The following is a 25142-nucleotide window of genomic DNA, read 5'->3' as shown; positions in this document are numbered from 1 at the left end:
ACTTGCAGCCCTTTATGATTATTGTAGTTGTTACTCCTAAAGCCACTTCATGGAAGGTAGTTTAATTTGTCATTCATATCGCCCAGCTTCCAATTAGCTGGTTAGAGCCCAGAGACTTGTAGCAATACATCATTTTATTCTTCCTGCAGTTGGTTAAGACGAGCTGTCCAGGGGTGATTTGTCAATGAAATATCAATTTGCAGATATGTACTCATTCCTTTGGTGTTTCGTACTTTATTATCTGCAGAGGGAATCCCTTGGGTCTAGAAGTGGTTGTGGGATGTGAGGAGCTTCTGGAGCATTGGAGTTCTAGCTTTCCTTCCTTTAAGGAGCTTCTTTGGATCCTTTTTACCTTGTGTTGTGAGATCCACTTTTAGAAACAAAGTTCTTTGTGACTGCAGGCCATAATGTGTGAGGCTGCTTTACTTTTTTTTTTTTTAAAGGTTTTATTTACTTAGTTTTAGAGAAAGGGAAAGGGAGGGAGAAAAAGGGAGAGAAACATCACTGTGTGGTTGCCTCTTGCACACCCCCTACTGGGGACCTGGCCTGCAACCCAGGCTTGTGCCCCGACTGGGAACTGAACTGACCACCCTTTGGTTCATGGGCTGGCACTCAATCCAATGAGCCACACCAACCAGGGCTGTGTTTTTAAGTGTTAGAATGAATTAATTATCCCAACTGAACTTTCAACAAACCTCTAGCATAGGACAATTCTTGGAAGCCAAAATCTAGATTGTGATGTGGCACAAACTCTGGGCCTTTTTTATTATTTTCTCTATTAGTAAGTAACGAACACCAAAACACCCTCTACCATTATTTTGAATTGAAAATCTGCCTTGTGAACCAAAGTGTTGCAGGTTCGATTCCCAGCCAGGGCACATGCCTGGGTTGTAGGCCTCGGGCCCTAGCAACCGCACATTGATGTTTCTCTCTCTCTCTCTTTCTCCCTCTCTAAAAATAAATAAATCAATCTTAAAAAAGAAGGAAAGAAAATCTGCCCCTTTCCCTCTCTCTTCTCTTTCTGGGACCCCCACAGTGATGCACTGATCCCCTTGATCCTGTTCTCTAAGTCCTGAAGCTGTCTTCACTCATTTTTTTTCCTTCTTGCTCCTCTGATTGGAAGAGTTCTATTGCCATGCCCTGGTGTTTGCCAATTCATCCTTCTACTTGATCTAGTCTGTTACTGAAACCCCCCTCTGTTGAAATTTTCAGTTTAGTTACTGTATTGTTTATTGTTTTAAACCACAGATTTTGAAAATGAGCACCAAAGACCTCTAGGATTTTGATCACCAAATACAAACAAGCCAAAAGAACCAAGATGGGGGCCTTAGCAATGAGATTTACTATGCCCTGGCCTTCAGGTCTGGAAATCTCCAGATCAAAGCCCAAATGAACAGCAAGGACCACAGCCACCTGCTGGCCAGGAGATCCAGTTTGATTCATCCTCTCAGCAGGGGCCAGCAAACTATGCTCCACAGGTTAAATATGGCCTGCTGCCTGCTTTTGTAAATAAAGTCTTATTGGAACCACAGCCCTGTCCATTCATCATGTATTGTCTAAGGCTGTTTTCTCACTACAACAGCAGTGTAATAGATGTGACAGACAGAGCCCATATAAGCCTGCAAAGTGCTCCTCTGGATCATACAGCCCTTAGGGAATCCACAGCAAAGCCTTCTCCCCACCGCCCCCCCACCCCGCCGCCCCAGATTCTTGGAGCTCAGGAGTAAAATGCAAGGAACATGGCAATATCATAAAACTGTCCAAAAATTACAGACGTTTTTAATGATAAGTGACTAATTCTTAGTTTTTTTGAGAAACATTTCATATTTATTAAGGGACATAATTAACAAAATGTTCAGATAATTAAAGCTACATTTTAAGAAGTAAAATTTTGTGTAAAATTCTATACAGGAAAAGTACAATAACGACTTCAAACTCATAGCAAGTAAAATTTTTAATGGTTCAAATCACAGCACCAAAAATACATGGACATTTTAAAATTTCACTAAAAGGAAAAGATACTTTAGAATGTATAGTTGCAGAAAGTTACAAAAAGTCACTTTAAAATGACCTCAGACTGCAAAAAAAAAAATCCTAGATGTTGTGCCTAGGCTGTTGTTCACGTCCCAAAATAACACCATTTATGTTAGCAATTCTTAAACCATAATGGTTATAAACCATGAGCACATCCATAAAAAGAAACTCTTTTCATCAAGTCAGTGGCCAAACCTGTAAAAGGGCCATAATTAAAGCTGTTGAGCTTTACACAGCGTTAAGGTTCCTATCGGAGGGACTACACACAACAGACTTCCTGGAATTGCAGGGCCGAAGGGGCACAAGTGATAGAATTACCAAGGTTATAATGGAGTGAGCCGCCCACTTCCCAGAAACTGGCTTATCGAAAACCAACAAGAAGCATAATGAGGTACAGATCCCGACAGATTATTTGCTTACAAATGTGTAAAATGCAAGGTGCAAGTTATTCCTACAACACGTCCAAAGTGTTTCAGAATTCATACTGTTTTGGTCATACTCTTCTACTTTCCAAAGGAGATTACTTTCTCTGTTTTGGCTAAATGATACACAGTAATTCACACTAAAAATGGTAAAATCGAAGAAAGCTCTGTTCAGCTTTTTAAAAGGTGGTTTCTGTACCACCAGTTTCTAGTTTCTTTGTACAGAGTACATTCACCTTGCAGGTTCTATTCCGGACCAATTTATACATTTCTAAGCCATGGGATTTGGGTGCGAGCTCACCCTTGTCACACCATGGCACACACACTGACTCATTCCGCCTCTTTGCTCTTCTTGGAACCAGCCCCTGCCGAATCTTCTGCCTCAGCTCTCCTCCCGGCACGGCCCTCCTCAGAGAATCTTCCACCACATTCGCGTGCTCTCATGCGTGCTCCTGGCTGGTACAGCGGCAAGGATGGCCGGTCCTGCCAGGACAAAAGGGTGGGTCACTCTTCAAAGGGTGACAATGCAGGAGGGATCAACATCTTTATTTCTAGGGACTGAGGATCTTAGTTACCTAAAGACTACGTCTTGCAGCTAAAAATCAACCTTTTTCACAGCACTATTTCCAAAGCTAAGCATTTAGAGGCAAAAAACAAAAAACAAAAAACAAAAAACTGTGAGACGAGTTACTATGTTATTGCTCAAACCTAGAACACTGAGGAAATAGTACAATGTGGCGTTTTCCTCCCAGTGTGAGAGCTGACAGGTCAAACACACACATCTCAGTGCCTCAAATTCGCCAGGCAGTGAACCCGAGGCCTGAAGCAAAATGAGGCATGGCCTCTCAGGAGGCAGCTTTGAGAGTCCTGAACAGTTATTAACATTCATAACAAGCAATTTCTGAGTGGATTACTTCTGAACTGTCCCCTTTACAGAAAATACTAACCCATCATCTTATTAAACTGTTAGATGTGTTGGAACAAAAACGAAGACTGAATAAAGTACATGAAATGCAATTAAATAGCTTCCGGGCAGAAGGACAGTGAATCTGGGAAGGACAGTGTGATTCTGAAGGCTGGGGCTGGTATCCCAGTGGGAACCACTCCTCTCGGGAAGCCAATGCTCAAGGAGAGGGAGGGAACAACCCCATGCCAGCCCAGCGGAGCTTAAAGCCCAGGGAGGAAGCTTCTTGCCTCAGTGCTCCTTCCTCGCCTACCTGTATGACGGAGCAGCAGCAGCCTTAATCTTTCCACAGCCATCTGGAGTGCAAGGACACTGCAACTGGGATGGGCATGTCCCACTGCTCTTTCTTTCACCCTTACCCACTCCTAGTGGAGGCCTCACAGTCACCGCCTGGGTTTATCAGAATGTTCTTAATGTAAGCCTGGCCAATGAGAAGATGGGAAAGGGGTCAGCAGATCCCATGGATCTGAACCCCTGTGTTGGCCAAGACACAGGCTTCACTGACCACCATCTCCTGAGCCAAAAGGCATAGCTTTGCTTTCCACCAGGGCTTAACGTCGATGTGTATAGAGTTCAAAACTGATTCTAAAAGCACCCTGGCTGGTGTGGCCAGTGGATTGAGTGCAGCCTGCGAACCAAAGGGTTGCTGGATTGGTTCCCAGTCAGGGCACATGCCTAGGTTGCAGGCCAGGTCCCCAATAGGGGATGTGCCAGAGGCAACCACACATTGATGTTTCTCCCCCTCTCTTTCTCCCTCCCTTCCTATCTCTCTGAAAATATAAATAAATAAAATATTTACAGAATAAAAAATATAAAAATAAAAAAAGCACATCATAACCTGCCAGGCCTGGTAAGAAAGGAGCTATTATGCACAAAGCACTTTATCACCGCTATACTGGAGACTTAATTGAAAGGAGTTATCATGAGTTCCCACACCCAAAGCTGTGCAAATACCCACATGCAAATACCCATTCCTGTTAAAAAAAAAAGGCAACTTAAAAACAAGTGTTCATAGGAATAACCCCCACCAGTGAGACCATGCCTGTACTTGGTGTACCCAAGGTTAAGGCAATAGAAACCCTCGTTAGAAACCCTTTGCAATACAGACTTGATCAGTCAAGGGTGAAGCTAGAAGGGTGAGGTTTTTCTGAAGATCTCCCTGGCCTTTACCAGAAACATTTAGAAAACTGACATCACTGATACCACACAGAACTTGGATGGATCTGACCGGACTCACGCTGAGTGAGAAAGATAGTCTCTAAAGGCTCCATGTTCTTGTTTCCATTTATATCATGTTCCTGAAATGACACAGTCAGAGACAGAACAGAGGGTGGCTGCCAGGTCAGGAAAGGCTGGAGGTGGGTGTGACCTGCAGCCTGGGCAGCCTCAGTCCCATTTGCCCTCCCAGAGTGGGGGCTTCGGGGGTATTGACGGCCTCATGGGGCCTGGTCCTAGAAGGGAGATGACCCTATTTATAGTGCTTCTGTGTGACAACGTGATCTAAATACAAATCAACCTCAAATTTCTAAAAGAAAACCTGCTTGTCAGTCATCTCAGTCCTGTTGATTGTGCAGATGTAAATTCTGGGTGTTTATGAGCCATTTGATTGTCCATTAATCATCAGACATTGTTAATAACAGAAAAGAAAGCTCCATGAAGTCTCATTAATATTTTCCTTACTGTCTTAGAGGCAAATCTGATAATATACCATTATTTATTCTCAAGCAAATGGTGTGAATGTGCTAGTTTTATGCTAAATAAAAGCTTATTTTTTTCCTGGTGAAAAGATGATGGCTGGTTCTAGTTTTCAATCTGCCATTCAGCACTTGGTGCCCCCTCAGCAGACAAGAATCACTGCTCCAGCAAATACAGACGCTCAGAGCAGTGCATCCCTAAGATAACTCGGCCTCTCACGGTCGTGGGCCTCACGGTCGGAGGGTGTGGTACTGTCCCTAAGACTCCTACGTACATTTCCCTTTTTTTGGTGAAATAAAAGGATTTCTGTTTGGAAAAGCAGTCATAAGCCTGCAGACGTACAGTTCATACTTAGCACAGACACATAAGTAAGAGACTATGTCAAATAAATAAAAGAACCTTGTTTCGCACGCTCGCCTTTCTGGGTGCCAGGCCATCCTCACTCTTCTGTTCCCTCCCTGGTCTCTCTGCTGCTTCCACAGGGACGCCCCGGTCCTGGCTCCCTGCCTTCCCTCTGTCTGAGGTGAATCCTTTCCCCAATTTCATCTCTTCTTCATTTCTTCTTGAAAACTTGTCAAACTCATAGTGAGCTCTAAGCTTTCTGCTGTCATCCAAGTGGTATTTTTGTGTTTCAAGTTCTTTTTCTCGAAATTTTCTCTCTGTTTCTTTTTGCTCTTTCTCACTGTCATTTTGTGACCTGTGATTTAATACAAATTATCAGTAACTTTATGTAAACTGCTTGTCCATTACCTGTCTTCCCTTCTAGACTGTAAGTTCCACAAAGAGCAGGGAATATGTAAGTCTGCCCATCACTTTATGCCACGTCTGCACATGGTAGACACACCACAGGCATTAAGTTAAAATAGTACTGCAAAGACAAGTAAATTGTATCAACAATATTCACTGCTATACCTGAGTGACACATATGTAGTAAGTCCTATGCTAATGTACCAGATATACGTTATTTTTCTAAGTTCTCAGTGGCTCTCCAGAGTATGTTCGCCCGCACTGCAGATAAAGTAGCTGAGATCACACACGGTCAAGCGACTTTCCCAGTAGCCCAAATGCGCATCAATTATGAGGCACAGGTGATACAGCTTAGTTTCTGTTCCACCCATAACTAAAATTAACTGAAATCTAGTAGTATTTTTATGTATGTCAAACTATTAAATAAATAGTAAACAAGTAAGTGGCTGGTTAACTTATTTGGTTCTCAAAAGTCTTTCCCTCCAGGAACCACAGGCAAAAGCCCTCTCACACCCCCTGTGGACCCCTGCACACAGAAGCAGCAGGGCTGGTGGGGCCAAAACAGTCTATCTGCAAAGTGTGAACTGATGCCAGAAACATGACAACAGGTACTGTTGTGTCAGCAATAATACAAATGTCTGTGACACAAACCACAATGCTAACAAATCAGACTGGATATCATGTATAAATTAACTTTACATATAATCCAATAAACCAGAATCTTCCAAAAAGCGGGAAAGAAAGCCTTACATAACTCTGTGCAAAGAAAGCAGTAATAAGTCATCCAGATTATTGTGATCCTGGGCAAACAGCAGCCTAAACCCATGACCTTGATCTCTGAACTCAAATCCACTTTCAGCCACTCCTGGGAGCAAAGCAACTCTAGCCTCCAGGAAGCTCTGCAAATATCCAAAGGTAATGCATGAATCCTGGGTCAACTTGGCCCCACTGGCTGTGGGGAAACACCAAAGCCACCATCAGAGGCAGGATGAAGGTTCTACCTTTTGACAGATGTCTTGTTGGTCTTCCTCTGCACCATATGCAGAGACTGCGATGTCTGTCTTATTCTCAGAGAAGCCCTGCCCAAGATCCTTTCACGAGCTCATGTCCTGAGCAGACAAAGACCGATGTGCCAAAGGACACCCAGCGAGAGAGGAGCAGGGCTGGGAGAACACCAGGATCTACTGCTGTGGGTCAAATTCCATGGGACCAGAGGGGTGGCAACTCCAACAAAGGAATTAGAGCACTTAGAATTTTACCTCTTCAACACAAAAGACTTTCAGCACCTAAAAGACTAAGTTCTCGAGTTTGTAATTCCATAAACAAATTGAAGGAGGTCTGGAATATCAAATAGGCAGGATAGCTCAAAACATAAGGAAAATTACAAACTGATAAAAACCACATGGCAAAGAAACTGGCAAGATCCTGAAAACATAAAGTGCACTACCAGAAACCCAAAGGGAATGAGAGAAGGGCATTTCCTCTATTCAAAGACAGACTTGAGGCTGCAGACTAAGTGGGTTTACCAAGATCCTAGCATGACCAAAGAGAAACAAAAATGTGGACAAGCATTCAAGAATTCCAAGAATGTTATGAAATACATGCACTCAAACAGACAATGGATATATGTCTATGAATTGGTGACACTCCTGCGGTGCTTAATGCGATCTCAGAAACGGGAAGTGCGGGGCTCACTTTTCCCTGCGCTCCTCCAGCAGGCTGTCCCAGGGCTTGGCCTTCCCGACAGCACAGCCAGGACAGGCGTCCCAGTGTCCATCTCCAGCATCAACTTCCTCTCCTGGTTCTTTTGGTTTCTCAGTGGCTGCTTCCTCTCCCTTTTCTGGTTTCTTAAGAAGCTAAGAAATTACGATGTTAGTAAAATATCACTTTTAGAGTATATAATAAAAGAGGTCATTTAATAAATAATTACAAATACATACTAATATGAGCCCAAATGTTTGAATAGCAAAAAATATAAGATAAAGGTCCAATAAACAGGTTTTTGGTTAAATACCCGGGGCAACATTCAGTCAATGAAACATCTTGTATTTATGAAAAATTATTTAGGATAATGTGATGACTCAATGTTTGTATTAATGAATAAAAGAATGTTACAAAAAAGAATGATTTGATTTCTATTTCCATGTTGATACACACACAGAAAAATATCTAGAAGTCTTACAACACTGTGTTAATAGTGATTATTTTTAAGTGGCAGAACTGAAACAATTTTCTTTTGTTTTACTTACAGGTTCTAATTTTTCTAAAATAAACAAGTATTACTTTTATAATAAGGAAAAAGACATTTTTTAAAAGGTTGCTTTATATTAATGACCTTTAGGGCAGTTTCAGAGTTTTCAGAACACTTACTATTCCCTTTCTTAGAACAGACTTAACAGGGAGCTATGGTGCATTAGTATGCCTTTCATCTGGGCCTTCCACCCTGGTAGTGACCCCACATAGCTTCTTACTCTTTGAAATTTAAGTACCACAGGTAGTCAGTCTGTAGAACACAAATGGAAGATCTACTTCTGAGAATTTTGTTCTCACTCACAAAAATAAACATATTTTAAGTTGAAGTACAGCAAAATTATAAGCAGATACATTTGGACTAAATGAGTTCATTAAAAAAAGAAACACCAGTGTTGCAGGTTCAATTCCCAGTCAGGGCACATGCCTGGGTTGCAGGCCATGACCCCCAGCAACCACACACTGATGTTTCTCTCTCTTTCTCCCTCCCTTCCCTCTCTAAAAATAAATAAATAAATTTTAAAAAGAAGAGGGAAAAAAAGAAACACCTGGCTGGCGTAGCTCAGTGAATTGAGCACGGGCTGCGAACCAAAGCATCGCAGGTTCAATTCCCAGTCAGGGCACATGCCTGGGTTGCAGGCCACAGCCCCCAGCAACTGCACATTGATGTTTCTCTCTCTCTCTCTTTCTCCCTCCCTTCTCTCTCTAAAAGTAAATAAATAAAATCTTTAAAAAACAGATATAATGTAAGGCAGTGGTCCCCAACATTTTTGGTACCAGGGACCAGGGTGGGCGGGTGATGGTTTCAGGATGATTCAAGTGTATTACATTCAGGCTCACCTCCTGCCCTGCGGCCTGGTTCCTAACAGGTCTCAGACTGGCACTGGTCTGCCACCTGGAGGCTGGGGATCCCTGAGGTAAGGCAAAAAACTAAAGGTGCTTCTCATCAAAGGCATGCATTATGTTACTTGTGTGTATGCTGTTATTCTGCCTATGTGGGATACGTGAATTTAAATATTTCTTTCACATAACTATCAACCTTTTTTTTAATAACAAAAGAAACATGTGCTTCTAATAAATGCAACTGAAGGAGGTCTGGAAGTGCAGTAGTATGTGTCTCCATCCATCCATCCATCCATCCATCCATCCATCCATCCAATAATTTGTGCTCCTATGAACTGTTTTTACGTGCAATACTTCTGAAACCAAGTGCGTGCTGGCTTTTCAAACACCACTTCCCCAACTCTCCAACACAGGCTACTATGCTATGATTCAATTCAGTTCTGACACCATCTACCCAGAACTAATGGCAGATTCCACAAGACTGTCCCCACTTCAGATGCAGTCAAAAATCCAAGGTTGTCACTGGCACTTCTGACTGAATGGCTACAAATTCACGGGCTTCCTGAATGAGACCGACTCACGGAACTTAGAAGCGCATTTCACTCACTACTATTGGTTTATTGTAACGGACACAACTCCAGCACAGCCAAATGGGAGAAATGCACAGGGCAAGGAACAGGGAATGGTTTAGAGCTTCCACACCCTCTGCAGGGACACCACTTTCCTGTCTCCTACATCTGTTCACCAGCGTGGATGCTCTCCAAACCCCAAAGTATGGGGACTTCTGTAGCGGCTCCATTACACAGGATTGATTACACCACTGGCCACTGGTGACTGACCTCATCTCCAGCACCACTCCCCTCTCTGGAGGTCAGGGGGTGGAGCTGAAAGTTCCAACCCTCTCACGATGCCTTGTGTTTCTGGTGACCAGCTCCCACCCCAAAGCTCTCCAGGGTATCAGCCTCCATCACCGCATTATTGCACAGAAGACATCTTACCCCCCATGGGGATTACAAGGGCTGTGAGACTGTGTGCCAGGAACCAGGGGAAAAGATTCCATGCGAGGTGCTAGGAATGTAGCTGTGAATAAGAGACAAGTACCCACCATTAAGGAACTCACACTTGCCATTCTAGCTGTGGCAGTGGTGGCTATGAGGTAGAAGACTGGTGTATGCAGTGACAAAAACAGAATGCCGCGAACAAGGTAACCTCAGGTGGTGTGAAATGCTACAAACCAAATAAAAGGACAGAAAGATGTGGGGTCAGAGGAAGAGGAGGAATGGTTTCTCAAAGGGGTTAGGGAAGGCCTCTCTGTGAAAATAAGACATGAACAGAGACCAGATGATGAGAAGGAGTCACTTATGAAAAGGCATACATCTTGGGGAAGGGCCCACTGTGAAGAAAAGCAAGCAGAGGCCTCTGGTGAAATTAGCCTGGCAAAGGGTGGAAGAAAGAAAGGAAAGAAGGAAGCAAGGGAGAGAGTGTGGGGCGAGCCAGGGCACGTGACACAGGTGGGGGAAGCGGCTGCCCATCCTGGCGTGGTTCCGTCCAGCCCTCAGCTGTGCTCCTATTTTTAAAGAGCTTCCTGAAAAAGATCATCACACAATGCGTTTTTAGATCATGTAATCTACCCTCTATATAATTTATATATTCAGGAACTTTACTTGTAACTTTGGTAGCCTAAGCTCTTCCTTCAACTTAAGCTGACTGCTTAGTTTTGGTCCTCACAGGGAAACAAAAAGCTGCTGGGCTGCTCTCAACCTGTGTCACATTTGTCTTCATTACAAAAAGTAGTCGTAAGCATGTCTCTCTGCCTTTTTATTTTTAGGCTATTAATATAAATTCATTTGGCATTTCTTCACTGACCTGAAAAACCCTGTTTTTCAGGGTTTGTTTTTTTTAATTCTCCAAACCATTCATAAGTCATGGGTCCCCAAACTGAGCAGATGCTTATTAAAGGCTAAACTTGTAACCTTGGGTCAGATACTCTTCTGTCACAACACCAGACACTCCCAGGGACACAGGCTGTGGACTCCTCACGTCACTGGGTCTAACCTGCCACTGAGGTTTTGTTCTATCAGATTTGGACAAGACTAACTCTTTCTCTTGCTGTGCTTAGGTGCTGATTTCTTTTTTTCCTATATGGAGGACCCTACATTTACTTTACTGACTTAAACTTATTTTTATTTCTTTCACTTATTTTGGATTTTAATTTCATTCTCCAAACTGAAAAAATGCTATACTCCAAACACTCGAAGTCTTATTTAAAATCATAGTTGAAATTGTAGTTATAAGTTTCAGTGATTCTTCCTGAAAAACCCTCAAAGCTGTTGACAAAAGTACTTTCGAGAATGTAAAACTATTAGGCACTGAGTGAGCTACTACTCTTTGTCTAGAAAGTAAAATGAAAAGGTTGGGCAATGTTCACACACCTGTGACCATACCATTTGCTTTAAATGTATACCTACTTTGTCTCTGGCCATGACAGAGCTGAATTTCTACAATGACAAAGACATTTCCTGTAATATCAAGGTTTCGTTTTATCTGTTGTTTGAGATTAGGTGGGGTCAAGTGCTTTGGCCAATGAAATGTGGGCAGAGGGACAAGTCACTTCCACGTGGAAGATTTAAGGACTAGTATACAATCTGCTGTATTACACATTCCCCCCTTGTCATGATAATTTTAGAGATAAATGCTAAGATGGAGCCTCCGTCAGCCTGGGTCACTAGATGGCTACAATGGGTAATGCACAATGGACAAGTGACACAAACTAGAACAGACCTTGAGTTTTACAAAACCACTGAGATATTTGAGACTGTTACTGAAGCATAACCTAAGCAGTCCTGACTGATACAAGTGCTGATGTGTTTTTGTAGGAATGTTGTTAAGAAATCGTTCCCTCCATTGTTAGTACACCCAATCTAGGAGAAACTTTTAGAAGCGACGGCCTAGACAAAGCATTGCTTCCCTGGAAAACCTGGCGTGTTTTCTCTCCACGAAAAATGAAAACTATGCTTCTGATTAACTTTGCTGTTTCTGACTGCTGAGAATATCAGAAACTAATCTTGCCCTGGCTGATGTGTCTCAGTGGATTGAGTGCCGGCCTGTGAACCAAAGGATCATCAGTTCGATTCCTAGTTGGAACACATGGCAGGGTCACAGGCTGGGTGCCTGGTGGGGGGCATACAAGAGGCAACAATGCATTGAAGCTTCTCTCCCTCTGCCTCCCTCCCTTCCCCTCTCTAAAAATAAATAAATGAAATATTTTTTTAAAAAGAAACTAATCTGTGGTGCAATGATGGCAACTGTGATCTCTTCCTCATCCTTTCCCTTTCTATTCTCTCTCTTCCCCCAAGTACCGACCTTTGATTTTTTCTTTATATGACACAATTTTAATGAATCCCAGTAAGGCACCTCATATTCTTCGTGGAGTAAGGGAAGAAGCATGTAAGGACTGACCACAATTTGGGACAATATATTTTACACGGAGAAAAGTTCCTCTATACATGAAACCACCTTCCTCAATTAGTGCATCAGGCAAAGGAGAAATCGGGCGAGAGATGTAAGAACCATTCTACGAGAAACCCAGTTCTACGAATCAGCCTTCATCAGCAAGGCCACTATACACTGAGCCAGTGGTTTTCAAATGTGTACTTTTCAGTCAGGAAACCTTTTTGTTAGAGGAAAATGTAAGCAGGAGCCCAATCTGTAGTACCCATACTGGAATGTGGGGCTCCTCTGGGGGAAGGGCGCCCGCAGCCCCAGGAGGCCGGTCCTCCTCCACACAGACCTCCCCCCAGCCTCCCAAACACAGATAGCCCAGAGGCTCGGGAAGTCTGAGAACTAGTACTACGGAACGGAGAAAGGGAACGGAAGTTAAAAGAAAAAGACTAGACAAATTGAAAATGTTCTTTTTCTTCTAGAAAGCTAAAATACTTAAAAGGCATAAGTAGGATAGCAGAACTATATTTGGAAAAAAGAAATGAAAGGTCTCCTCCAAATTACCTTAATCCTTACTTCTTTCTCAGCAGTTTTCTTTTGTTTTTCTGTTTCTTTTCTCTTACATTTTTCTTCTTCTCTTCTCTTTCTTTTCTCTTCTTCCCGTATGCGTTTCTTCTCCAACTCCCTTCGCCTTCGCTCTTCCCGCTTCTCTTCTCGAATTCTCTGAAGAGGTGGAAAAGTATGTGTATGAACTGTCAGCGTGGATATGGCAGAAATGGGCCAGATATTCATCAAGTAAAAGGTCAGACATACCTGCTTTTCTAATTTCCTATTTTTAATGTATTCCAAAAGAGGTGTGGTTCTTCTGGCTAAAATAAAAAGTTGTATTTCAAAAATAAGACTTCTTTCCTTTTTTTAATGTAATCTTTAAAATAATTAATGTAAGAATACTATCATTTTGACATTTACATAAGCATACACTGTATTTTGAGGGATTCGATTCCATCGCTTTAAAGTCAAGTAATTTGGAAATACTGACAATTTTACACACAACAGACATTTAATTCCTGGTTCTTAAAGGTGTCATAAATTACTCAAAAAGATGGTATAAAAGCAAAGCAGCAAAATGAGTACAATGCATAAAACTTCCCAAATGTTATACATGCATAACTTTGCAGATGTTTTAAGTCATTACATAACACTTATATATTCACTTTGCTTCAGCACATATTCTGACAACTTCTTCTTTTTGGCTCTCTATATAACAGTTTTAAGCAAAGAGAGTTATTATATTTTCCTTTTTTTAAGGATAGGTGTATTTTATAGATTTGATTTAATTACGTTTTTTTAGAGAGGGGAAGGGAGGAGAGAAACAGCAATGTGTGAAACATCAATGTGTGGTTGCCTCTTGCACACCCCCAACTGGGGACCCGGCCTGCAACACAGGCATGTGACCTGACAGGGAATCGAACCAGCGAACTTTCAGTGTCAGTCCACTGAGCCACACTAGCCAGAGCTCTTATAATCTCTTACAATATATGCTCCATAAATCAGAGTAACCAGAGGTAAAAGTTTAGAAAATAACTCCACATGGCACTGCTCATCTACAAATTACCAACTACTCAGGAATAAATGTCTCTACCAACTCAAAGTGGATCGTCAGCTTTCATGTCCTTGACCTGTCTGACCTGACCGGGATGTTGGGTGCCCAAACATGTAGCAGGCCTCTAGGTACTGCACCCCCAATCCCCCATTGCCGAGGGACTGGCTCTGAGAGGTATGTGTTCCCTGTGGCAGTGGCTGAGGACTTAGGTGAGCAGGTGGAAGATTCAAGACCTCAGATTAAATGAAAGAAGGAGGAATCTTTGGATGTACTTGAAGACTGATACAACATTTCCAGAATTCTGAGGATCAGGAATGAATCAGAAATAATAAGAGAGCCCCTGGCCAGGGTTCCTAACTTGGAATTGAGGACTCTTAAACATCCCAATGTCATGTATTAAATGACATCTGCCAGGAAGATCTGCCCCAGGTTCTCGGCCCTGGTGAAGAGCTGACACAGTGCAGATGCTCACGTTTCATCACAGGTGGGGAGGGGGCAAGAAGAGCCTCCTTCCTTCTTGTGTGGCTCCTGCGTTAACCATGAACTCTGGCCTAAGATTAATTAGCACAGCTGATGCACTTCATAACAGCAAGTTCAGGAGGACTCTGCTCTGCACCATGGAAGTTCTGCCAAGGATAGGGCTGGGACCTAGCTAGCTGGGTGGAAGAGCTGAACCTGCCTTCCCTCCTCTCCAACAAAACACCTACCTTGTTACCCTCAAAGAATCAATGTGAAGGGAGAATGAGACCCTGTATAAGAAAGTACTTTACAAACCACAAAAGTGTATCATTTATTAAATAGAGGACACATGATCATGTAATGTACTAATTTAACCTACAGTGTAACTGTTACCACCTACAGAGAGTCACTGCACAGTAGACACTGTCACCACAACCTTTGCAGAAATAGAGAACCTGAGGCTAAGGATGAGGCCACGGGGTTGATAGGTCCTAGGACTGTTTGCTCTCAAGACCCTGATATGCCACTGCACTAAGCTTCAACTTCAGAGCGAATTACTATTTCCATTTAACCCTCACTGCTTACCCCTTGATCATAAGAATCCACTGAAGGTCAGAATCTAAGAAAAGAAAGAAGCAATTTGCCATGATCTACCTGATAAGAATGCAAATCTAAGTGGACAGAAAAACGAATCACAGAAACAAAGCTCGGTAGCCTCGTCATGGACCAGTGGATTCTCAGTCACATTCATTCATTCGGTAAATAGTTATAATGCATCTACTATGCACCAGGCCTCGAGCATGGGTGAGGGAGGGACTTATCCATCCTCTGCAAAAAAGCCACTGGAAACTCCTGGAAGGTGTGTGCCTGGGAATGCAAGTTCTATAAACTTGCTGCCTTCTTTTAAACATATTCTACAGCAAGATCTGGACTTGCCCCAATACTATTTCTCCCCACCGTCTTCCTCATCTCAGCAACGGCACCACAATCCACTGATCTGTTCAAGTCAAACTCCTGGAGGCCCTTACCTCCCACATCCAACCCATCAGTCAGTCCTGTTAGTTCTACCTCCAGGATACAGGCCTCGTTCAAGCAGCCTTCCCTGGACTACTACAGGCGCAGCCTTCCCTGGACTACTACAGGCACAGCCTCCCAACAGAGGCCCAGCCTCTCCTGCTGGCATCCATAATCCATCATGTATAGAGCAAGCAGAGTGATGGGGAAAATAAATCAGACCACGTCACTCCCTCAATGGATTTGGGTGTTCCATAAATAAAATCCGAAGCTCTTATCCCCAAGCCTGGCATGATGGGCCCACCTGCCTCTCTAGCCACTCTGCTCCTTGTCCACCATGTGCCAATCACACAGGCACCCATCCTGCTCCTACAGCCCAAAGTGCCAACTTCCAGACCTTGCACTTGGAGTTCCCTCTTCTGGCACCCCTTAGCACAGCTGGCCTCAGCTCAAATACGGGCTCAGAGGGGCCTTTCTCTGTATCTCATTATCCCATTTCACTCCACTGTGCATGTATCACATAAGAAAATGCCCTGGCTTTAAGACTGATGATTTCTGCCTGTGTAAACCACAGCCATGTCCACGAGAAGGGCAGCGACATGAGGGCAGAGGCCTTGTGTGTCCTGTTCATGTTTAGCCCCCATGCCCAGGCTCAAGAGTCAGTACCCAGTCAGAATGTTCTGGGTACTGAAATAAAAATGCGCAAATGCATCCTGAGTACATCTTAGTAAATATTTACTTTAGTAATTAAAAATCCTTTGAGCTACATATTAAATCAGCCACTATAAAACATAAAACTTTTTTTAGACTAATGAAGAATATTTTAATAATGTTAACCTTTCTTATTAATTTACTTAACAAACATTTATTGAATACCTAAACTTGTCCAAGCAATGTACTTACTATGTGCTGGTCTACAAAGACAGAAATATAGTTCCACTGGGAGGGGAAGTAGAAAGGCCAATGAGAAAAGAGTTTATGCAGACAGACGGGAAAATAAGATAAATTATAGACTTCCAGTCAAGATGGAGGTGTAGGTAGAAACGCTTCACCTCCTTGCGCAACCACAGAAACAATTACAAATAGGCCTCAAAACAAGTAACACCCAGAACCGTCAGAAAATTGAGCTCTATAGAAGTCCAACAACCAAGGACTTGAAGAAGTCACATTCATCCAGACTGGTAGGAGGGGGTGGAATCATGGAGACTGGCAGAGAGGTGGCCAGGGCAGGGGAATGGACTGTCCCACATTCACATATGGTGGATAAAAATTGGGAGGAAGCCCTGGTTGGTGTGGCTCAGTGGAATGAGTGCTGGCCTGCAAAGGGAAAGGTTGCTGGTTCGATTCCCTTTGGGGAACATGCCTGGGTTGCTGCCCAGGTCCCCAGCAGGAGGCATGTGAGAGGCAGCCAATCAATGTAGCTCTCACACATGAGGTTTCTCTCCCTCTCTTTTTCCCTCCCTTCCCCTCTCTCTAAAAATAAATAAACAAAATCTTTTTTTTTTAAATTGGAAGGAATACCTTGGGAGCAAGTGATCTCAGCCCCAGACCACATGGCACCTCCTGGAGTTCCAGTGCCAGGAAGATAAATCCCTATAACTTCTGGTTGTAAGAAGCAGTGGGGGTTGGGGTAGCAGAAGAAACAGCCAGATCTTAAGGAGACTCCGTTTAAAGGGCCCACATGGCTCAGAACATATACAAACCCATCCACTCTGTGATTCAGCACCATGGCAACTGCTAGAAGGGTGCCAATTGCATACAGGAAGTGGGTGAAGTGACTAGATATGGGGCAAGTGACAGGCAAACCTCCAGAAGCCAGGCAGAGGCACTGTCCCCACTCCAAGCCCACTCCCCACACAGAGCCACAAAGTGGTGAAGCCGGTTGCCTCTAAGGCTCCGCCCCACACAATTTACAGGTATCTTTCCTACAACAGGCCACGCTACTAAGACATGGAGTCAAAGCAGCTTTACTAATACACAGAAACAAGCATAGGAAGGCTGCCAAATTGAGGAGATAAAGAAATATGGCCAAACGAAAGAACAGAACAAAACTCCAGAAAAAGAATTAAATGAAAGAGAGATAACCAAATAAGATGCAGAGTTCAAAACATTGCTGATCAGGATGTTCAAAGAACTCACTGAGTATGGCAAAAGCATAAAGGAAGAAATGATTATACTAAGTGAAATAAAAATCTACAGGGAACCATTAGTGGAGGGGAGGAAGCCAGGATTCAAATCATCAACTATTTGGAATATAAGAAAGAAATAAACATTCAAGCAGAACATCAAGAAGAAAAAAGAATTAAAAAAAATTAGAATAGTGTAAGGACCCTCTGGGACATGGCCAAACATACCAATATACAAATCATGGAGGTGCCAGAAGGAGAAGAGGAAGAGCAATTAAATTGAAAACTTATTGGAAAAAATAATAATGGAAAAATTCCTCAATCTGGTGAAGGAAATAGACATACAAGTCTAGAAAACACTAAGAGTCCCAAACAAGGCTCGACCCAAAGAGGACGACACCAAGACACATCATAATTAAAATGCCAAAGGTTAAAGATAAAGAGTGAATCTTAAAAGCAGCAAGAGAAAAGCAGAGAGTTACCTTCAAAGGAGTTCCCATAGACTATCAGCTGATTTCTAAAAGGAAACTTTGCAGGCTAGAAGGGACTGGCAAGAAGTATTCAAAGTGATGAAAAACAAGGACCTACAACCTAGATTACTCTATCCAGCAAAGCTATCATTTAGAATGCAAGGGAAAGATAAAGTAAAGCTAAAGGAGTTCATCATCACCAAGCCTTTATTACATGAAATGTTAAAGGGACTTATTTGAGAAAAAGATAAAAACTATGAACATTAAAATGGCAACAAATTCACAACTATTAATAAGAGAATCTAAAAAACAAACTAAGCAAACAAGCAGAACAGGAACAGAATCATAGATATGGAGATCTCATGGAGGGTTATGAGCTGGGAAGGGGAAGGGGGAGAATATGGGAAAAGGTGCAGGGATTAAGAAGCATAATTGGTAGGTACAAAATAGACAGGGATGTTAAGAATAGTATAGGAGCCCTGGCTGGTGTGGCTCAGTGGATTGGGCGCCAGCCTGTGAACGAAAGGGTCACTGGTTCAATTCCCAGTCAGGGCACATACCTGGGTTGCAGGCCAGATCCCCATTAGGGGTTGTGCAAGAGGCAACCACACACTGATGTTTCTTTCCCTCTTTCTTTCTCCCTCCCTTCCCTTCTGTCTAAAAAAAGTAAATAAATAAAATGTTTAAAAAAAAAGAATACAATAGAAAATGGAGAAGTCAAAGAACTTATATACACGATCTATGGACATGAACTTAAGAGAGGGATTGCTGGAGGGAAAGGGGTACTGGGCCGAGCGGGGCAAAGGGGGAAAAACTGAGATATCTGTAACAGCATAATCAGTAAAACATATTTTAGAAAAAGCAAGATAAATTATAAACAGCGTAATATCCTATTGTGTAATTCTTAGTGAGGGAGCAGGAGGCAGACACAGGGAGGGGGAGGATGGAGAACTGGGCCTTGAGGGGCAGCCTGGAACTGAGGAGAGAAGGACAGAACAGGGAACAGTATAGGTACTCGGGGAGCCACAGCTGGGTGCCAGATCATAGAAAAAGGTAAACTCTTTGTGTCAACTCTTGAGTTTCTGGGGACTGCTACTTGGAGATAACCAGTCCTAAAATACACCACTTGTAGACGTAGGGCAGAAGGCCTGGTTCAAACCAGATTCAGGGCTCCGGCTGGGTTTATCCACTCATTTGCTTGGCTTGTTCAGAAGGCTTGACATGTTTTTGAACAGCAGCAAGATGACCTCATACTGAAGACAAGCATCTCGTTTCTGTGATTGGTCTTTGAAAAGATACTGACTTCAATCCTGAGATATAACGCTCTTTCCCTAATACAGCCAGGGACAGAGCACTCAAATATCTTTTCTACCGTTCATTCATCACAACTTTAAAACAAGACAAGTGTAACTGAAAAATGAAGCTCCCCCATCCACAGACTCTGAATATTTTTCCCAAGCTGCCATCTTGCTATCCTTTTGTCAAAACTAGGAAATATTCTTCATTTCTGCCAAACCTGTCACAAGTATCACTTTTTTATGAAAATCATGAAAAACAAGAAATAAATACATACCCTATAAATACATATCTCAACAAAGTAAAGAAATAAGCAAAACAGACCAATAAGTTCTCTTGTCTTTGCCTCTATGTCCCCCAGAAGAGTTTCAGGATTGGCACTAGTTTTTTCTTCCTCCACAAAGTAAGTTTCTAAAAACTTCTTATATTCTGGATCTGTAAATTTAAAAAGAAAACAAATATATTCCTCTCCATATAAAGGAAAGAAGTTGTTTTTGATCAGTGTATTTAATTTGGTAGTTTCAGAATCCAGCCTTTGAAAAAGGACTCACCATTGTCAATGCTTCCAGTTTTGGCATCTTTTTTCTTCAGCTTCTTTTTGGCTATCTTCTGGAATGGAGCAAACTCAACCACTGCAGGATATTCTAGGCCTTCAACCAGAAACAAATTGCAAAAATCACTCTAAAATTCTACTATATTCATTTTGGAAAAGAATGACCTAGTGTTCAGAACGAAAGTCACTAGCAACTCATTTTGTTGTTATGTGGGTGGGGGGAACATACACATAGAAATGATCATTAAGAGAGTCTGCTACGTGCTTAATCAACAAATGGAACCCTCAACCTCTGCAGTGCTACACCCACCAAGTAATCACTTTTAGACTTGCCAGGAATGACCAGGTGACTACAATATGGTCATTCTCTCATTACCTGGAAGACACATGCTACAACATTAGTGGGCCATGACAACATTATGCTAAGTGTAATAAGCCAGTCAGAAAAGCACAGACTGTGTGATTCCACTTCTACGAGGTTTCTAGTGTAAATTCATAGAGACAGAAATTAGAAGGGTGGTTGCCCAGGGCTAAGGACAGGGAGAAATGGTGAAAGCTGTTGTTTAGTGGGTACAGAATTTCAGATTTGCAAGATGAAAAAAGTTCTGGAGACTGGTTGCACAACAATGCAATCATACTTAAACACTACTGCACTGAAAAAATATGATGGTAAAATCATGTTATGTCTATTTTACCACAATTTTTAAAAAGGTAAGAAACAAGCCAGATGAATTACTGATTAAATGAGCACTTAACACAAGTATCAAATAGTTCAAGCATTAAACTTGCTTGTACTCACAAAAAACATCTTGTGCCCCGGCCTAGTCACCCTTTCACCATCTTTTCTAGTTTGTGACCCCTCAGTGCAGGGGAAGAAAACACTTGTCAGTATGGGGGGGGTGTGGAGGGGAAAAAGGCTGGCTGGTGAGAGATGCACAGGAAACAATATGCTGTTAAAAGTGTACAGAGGTGATAGCAGCGAACACAATGGCTGTCGGTCTGACAGTAAAGAAGGAAGAAGAAAAAAGAATATCAAAAGCAAGACGCCAAAAGTTGGGAATTGGAACCATTTAGATAGGGAAAAATTACACGGTCTCAGTAGAGAATGCTATGAAACATGGTCAAAAACTGATGTTTAGTATTATAATCCCCTCCTCTCATGAAATTATCCAGAAATGGTATGTCATGAAGAATACTGTTTAGGAAGACAATAATATAAGTGAATAACACATTTGATAAAATCTGTATCAAACATGGGTAAAATAATTTAGTTTGGAGACATAAAAAGTAAAGTTCATCCCTGGCTGGTTGGCTCAGTGGATTGAGTGCCAGCCTGCAAACCAAAGGTCACCGGTTTGATTCCCAGTCAGGACACATGCCTCAGTTGCAGGCCAGGTCCCCAATAGGGGGCATGTAAGAGGCAACCACACACTCATGTTTCTCTCCCTCTCTTTCTCTTTCCCTTCCCCTCTCTAAAAATAAATACATAATTTTTTTTTAAAGTAAAGTTAACTTATCCAGAAAATTCACTTACTCATTTATATGAAAAACTTCAATCTCCAATGATAATATATAAATAAGTTGTCACTATTACATAATTGCTAGGATTCTTTCATGTATGTATAATTTTAATTTTTAACAAAAGCATACAATCATAGCAACATGATGTAAATTTATGTATCACTGTAGATTAGTAATATGAGATCTTTTTAATTAAAACTCTCAAATATTCCAGCAAAACTTAATTAATTTACATAAAGATTGTAACAAGAAGTTTAAAAGCCAATAACCCAACCTTTATTGTCAATGAAGATATATCCATCAAAACGATCTCTAAACAGAAGAATGTCATCAGGATTTCTAAAATTAATGTATGCTCTTGAGTAGAGATGAGGATAAAGACTGAAATAAGAAATAACAGAAGAATGGTTAGTAAAATATATATTACTTGTTAATTTGCCTTTTTTCTTTTGTCTGGATACAAAAAATACTTCAGATAAGACTTCTATGCAAAAGATTCATCTCTCAGTAAATGACAACAACCTGGATATTCTTTAGCAAAAAGAAAAAGGCAAACAAAGAAAACATAACTAGATCTTTTTAATGACTTGGGAGAGATACTTTAGGTTCGTTTTTCTATTGCCTGGAGCCAGACCTACACCACTGGCCCTCAGAGGTTGTAAACCAGAGGCAAGGTTATTCATAGGTCATGCCTCATCATGCATCATGGTGCAATACAACCTAGTTATAATTCCTTCATAAAAGAAAATGCTGTATTATAAAAAAAGATTCTGTACTGATTTAGCGAACAGTTTTAGGTATTAGAAAAGTATTTACTGTAGCACATTATACAGGGTCTACAGAAGAACTAGGCCTTTCTCTGCTCTCTCACAGCTACCAATTTCCTTTGCAAGCACAAACTTGCAAACCCATTTCACATAAGAGAACACTGAGGCTCAGAAAAATTAGGTATTTGCAGAGGGTGCAGTTACTGAAAGGGTGGGACTGGGATTCCCAGCTGAGTCACTCTAGGTCCACTGTCAGTCCTCCTTCAACTGGACCAGTTTTCCTACATTTTAGTCACTGGAAAATCATCTTTATGTTTTTTTAACCATACCTGTATTTACCTGTAAGTGGTATTTTTTATTGAATGGATTAACATATTTTACTTCAATGTATTTATTCAAAAGGAAAGTTTTTATGGCTACCATATTGAGAACTCATGATACTGAAGATAAAAAGGATAATAATAATAAAAACATAGTGAAAAATCACTAAATCACAGCTGAACTGTCACCAGTTGAAGACCAGTGCTGTCTTTGTTAATAAAAGGGAGATTTGAAAGTAAAAAGTGTTGTCAGGGTCAACCATCTACCAAGTTGTAAAGGGGAACTGAAAAAGATACAACTTGAGAGGGGTGGGGTGGGGCCTAAATGTTAGTTATGGAAGGGACCACAACGAGGCTTCTGGGGTCTGGAATATCCTGTTTCTTTATCTATTGTTAATTACATGGGCATGTTCAGTTGTGAAAATTCATGAGGTTACACATCTGTTATTTATTCAATTTGCTCTGTTATATCTTAAAACAATTCATGTTAAAAAGCTACATGAAATAAAGCTCACTGATATCCAAAAACAAAAATTAAGTAATATGTTGTTAGTTGGTCTGGTGGGTTTTTATTTTATTTTTTTAGACTACGGTGGTGTCAGTAAAGGCATATGTAGAATCTATTTTAGAAGAATTTAATGATCGGCCTACTTAGAAACAACTTGCAGAAATAAAGGACTGCACTGATTTCTGGGAACATGTGGGAAAGAAGATGGAAATAAAGATGTCTTCTATTATCTATAATAATTTGCCAGAAAGTGACAACGCCTCTCAGATTCTTAATGTTGGCAAACAACTTCTCACCTGAGATCCGCGGTAAAGAACTCAAAGTAATCATGTGCAGGTAGCGGGTGCAGATGCTCTTCCAGCTGCTCCTTGGTGAGGCTGGGAGGAAGGCGCCGGATAACCACCTGGTGAAAGGACACTGGCTGGGTTTTGTTTCACTATTACTGTGTTAAGCTTTAATTATTTCAATGCTTGGGGGCCTGTGTTTATGCTCAGAGGAAAAACTAAACCAGGAATCCAGCAGAAACACACATTTTAGAAAAGGTTCAGGAAAACATACATGAGAACATGGCTGCCAAAAGAGTAATGAAGGCCGAATAACTGAAAAGGGATCTGTGAGGTCAGAGAAGGCTGTACATGGCAGTTCTTTTCTATGTAATGATTTCATTACTACCAGGCAACTGTTGATACGTCTGTACCCAAAGTGAAAAATAATGCCTTCTCCTACACTCTTCTGCATGCTAGGCCACATCAGAAAGTTCAGACCCATGCAAGGAATGTATGAACCTTGGAATGTTTTTACCAGCAGTAACAAACTAACGGTACATTTGTTCTTACTGCCAAGAGGAACTCCGCCTATGGTAGACACCTGTTGCCTCAAGCCCACGGTGTCTACACTGCGAGCCCTCGCCCACCACACCATCAGGCTTTCCAGGCTCTCCACCTTCCTGCTTCTCTGGACCTTAGAGGATCTCCACCTAGCCGCACCAGCCGCCTTTCGTGCCCCCTCAAGCCCAGGTCCTCGAGTGTGGACAGCTACTACCCCTAGCTGGTGAGCCCAGCATCTCTGCCCTAACGTCCACCTCTGGAGGCTAAAAAGATTTTTCTTTCTCCCCAAATCAGAAAAGAAAACGTCAGAGTGCGCCGAAAACTGGCTCTGGCTCTCTAGGTGCTCTGGACAGGCCTGCGTGAATGCTGTCCACGGTGCTGATACGATCCGCCACTAGTAGCCCCGCCCACCGGCCGGAGAATGCACCAATCTGAGTCTCGCCCCTCCACCTCTGATCCTCCCCTAGGCCTCGCACATCCCGCCCCTCCCCTTGCCCCGCCCCGCCCCGCCCCCACCACGGTCTGAAACGTCTTCCTCTGAACTACGTACATTCGCATCACCAATACTCACTCCGCCTCCGCAAGGACCCTACTCTGGCTTTTGGCTCGCACCACCATTTTTCGCTGAAAACTCTTCTCTAGCGAATGTTGCTTGCACCGCTCCGCCCACCCGGCGTCCTTCCTCGCTCGGGTCTCTACTATTCTCCGGAGTTTGCAAGCACCACCAATTTTCGCCCCACTCCACAGTGGGCTGGACCTTCCACTTCCCGCAAAGTGTGCTGGCATCGAGCCGTCCTTACCCCCCCTCCCCCCGCCCCACCCCGTTTTTGGTCTCACACCCACCTTGCTCAGAACTGTCCTCTTCTCCTCGCGAGGTTTGCCTGCGCTGCCCCCACAACTGGAAGACAAGGCTGGCGGTGCCCCTGCATCTCTCCGTGGAGATTCCCGGCGGAATTGAACTTCCACAGCCGACGTCCTCTCCCTCCCGCTCTGGCCCCGCACAGCAACGGACACCCCGGGGCCTCCGGCCCCCTCCTTCTCCGAGCGCATTCCGCACCGCTGCGGACCCACCACCGCCTCCTGCCTGGGCCTAAACTTCGCGAGAACTGGAACGCCCCCGCCCCCTCAGTTCAAACACCGCCCGCTGCCCTATCCCCGGTCCACGTTGCTTGAGGTCCAGCACCCACGTTCCTTGCCCAAGACCTACGAAGCCACGCCCTCACACGGGACTGGAGACAGTCGGGGATCAGTGGGCCTGCAGCGGGGCCGGTATCGGGAGCGT

General features: G+C 42.7%; 1 protein-coding gene across 5 annotated transcripts; it reads right to left on the bottom strand.

Moving 5' to 3' along the window:
- Window positions 1-1936: 1936 nt before the first annotated feature.
- UPF3A (UPF3A regulator of nonsense mediated mRNA decay) lies at window positions 1937-24986 on the bottom strand. 5 transcript variants are annotated; one of them, XM_045821398.1, is made up of 10 exons: window positions 24704-24986; window positions 23330-23436; window positions 21713-21819; window positions 19916-20014; window positions 19689-19799; window positions 13210-13265; window positions 12961-13119; window positions 7558-7718; window positions 5515-5812; window positions 1937-2939 (listed from the first exon to the last, which is right to left on the bottom strand). In XM_045821398.1, exons 1-10 carry the CDS (start codon window positions 24908-24910, stop codon window positions 2787-2789), a joined length of 1458 nt encoding a protein of 485 aa, XP_045677354.1. In that variant the 5' UTR covers window positions 24911-24986; the 3' UTR covers window positions 1937-2786. The 5 variants fall into 5 exon arrangements, with proteins under 5 accessions (XP_045677354.1, XP_045677355.1, XP_045677356.1 ...); XM_045821399.1 differs by having other exon boundaries at window positions 12973-13119; XM_045821400.1 differs by lacking the exon at window positions 5515-5812 and having other exon boundaries at window positions 24704-24985.
- Between the last annotated feature and the right edge of the window lie 156 nt (window positions 24987-25142).

This window comes from Phyllostomus hastatus, unplaced genomic scaffold (assembly GCF_019186645.2).
Source record: "Phyllostomus hastatus isolate PE091 unplaced genomic scaffold, TTU_PhHast_1.1 phas_scaffold_46, whole genome shotgun sequence".
Lineage (NCBI taxonomy): Eukaryota > Metazoa > Chordata > Mammalia > Chiroptera > Phyllostomidae > Phyllostomus > Phyllostomus hastatus.
This window is presented reverse-complemented; position numbering and strand designations above follow the sequence as displayed.

Excerpts from the sequence above, each read along its gene's own strand:
- UPF3A (XM_045821398.1), bottom strand. The coding sequence starts at position 24,910 with ATGCGCTCGGAGAAGGAGGGGGCCGGAGGCCCCGGGGTGTCCGTTGCT. Across the intron at positions 21,820-23,329 it reads TTCTTTACCGCGGATCTCAG|TCTTTATCCTCATCTCTACT; the intron begins GTGAGAAGTTGT and ends TTCTTATTTCAG. Across the intron at positions 7,719-12,960 it reads AGAAAGAAGTAAGGATTAAG|CTTCTTAAGAAACCAGAAAA; the intron begins GTAATTTGGAGG and ends GTAATTTCTTAG.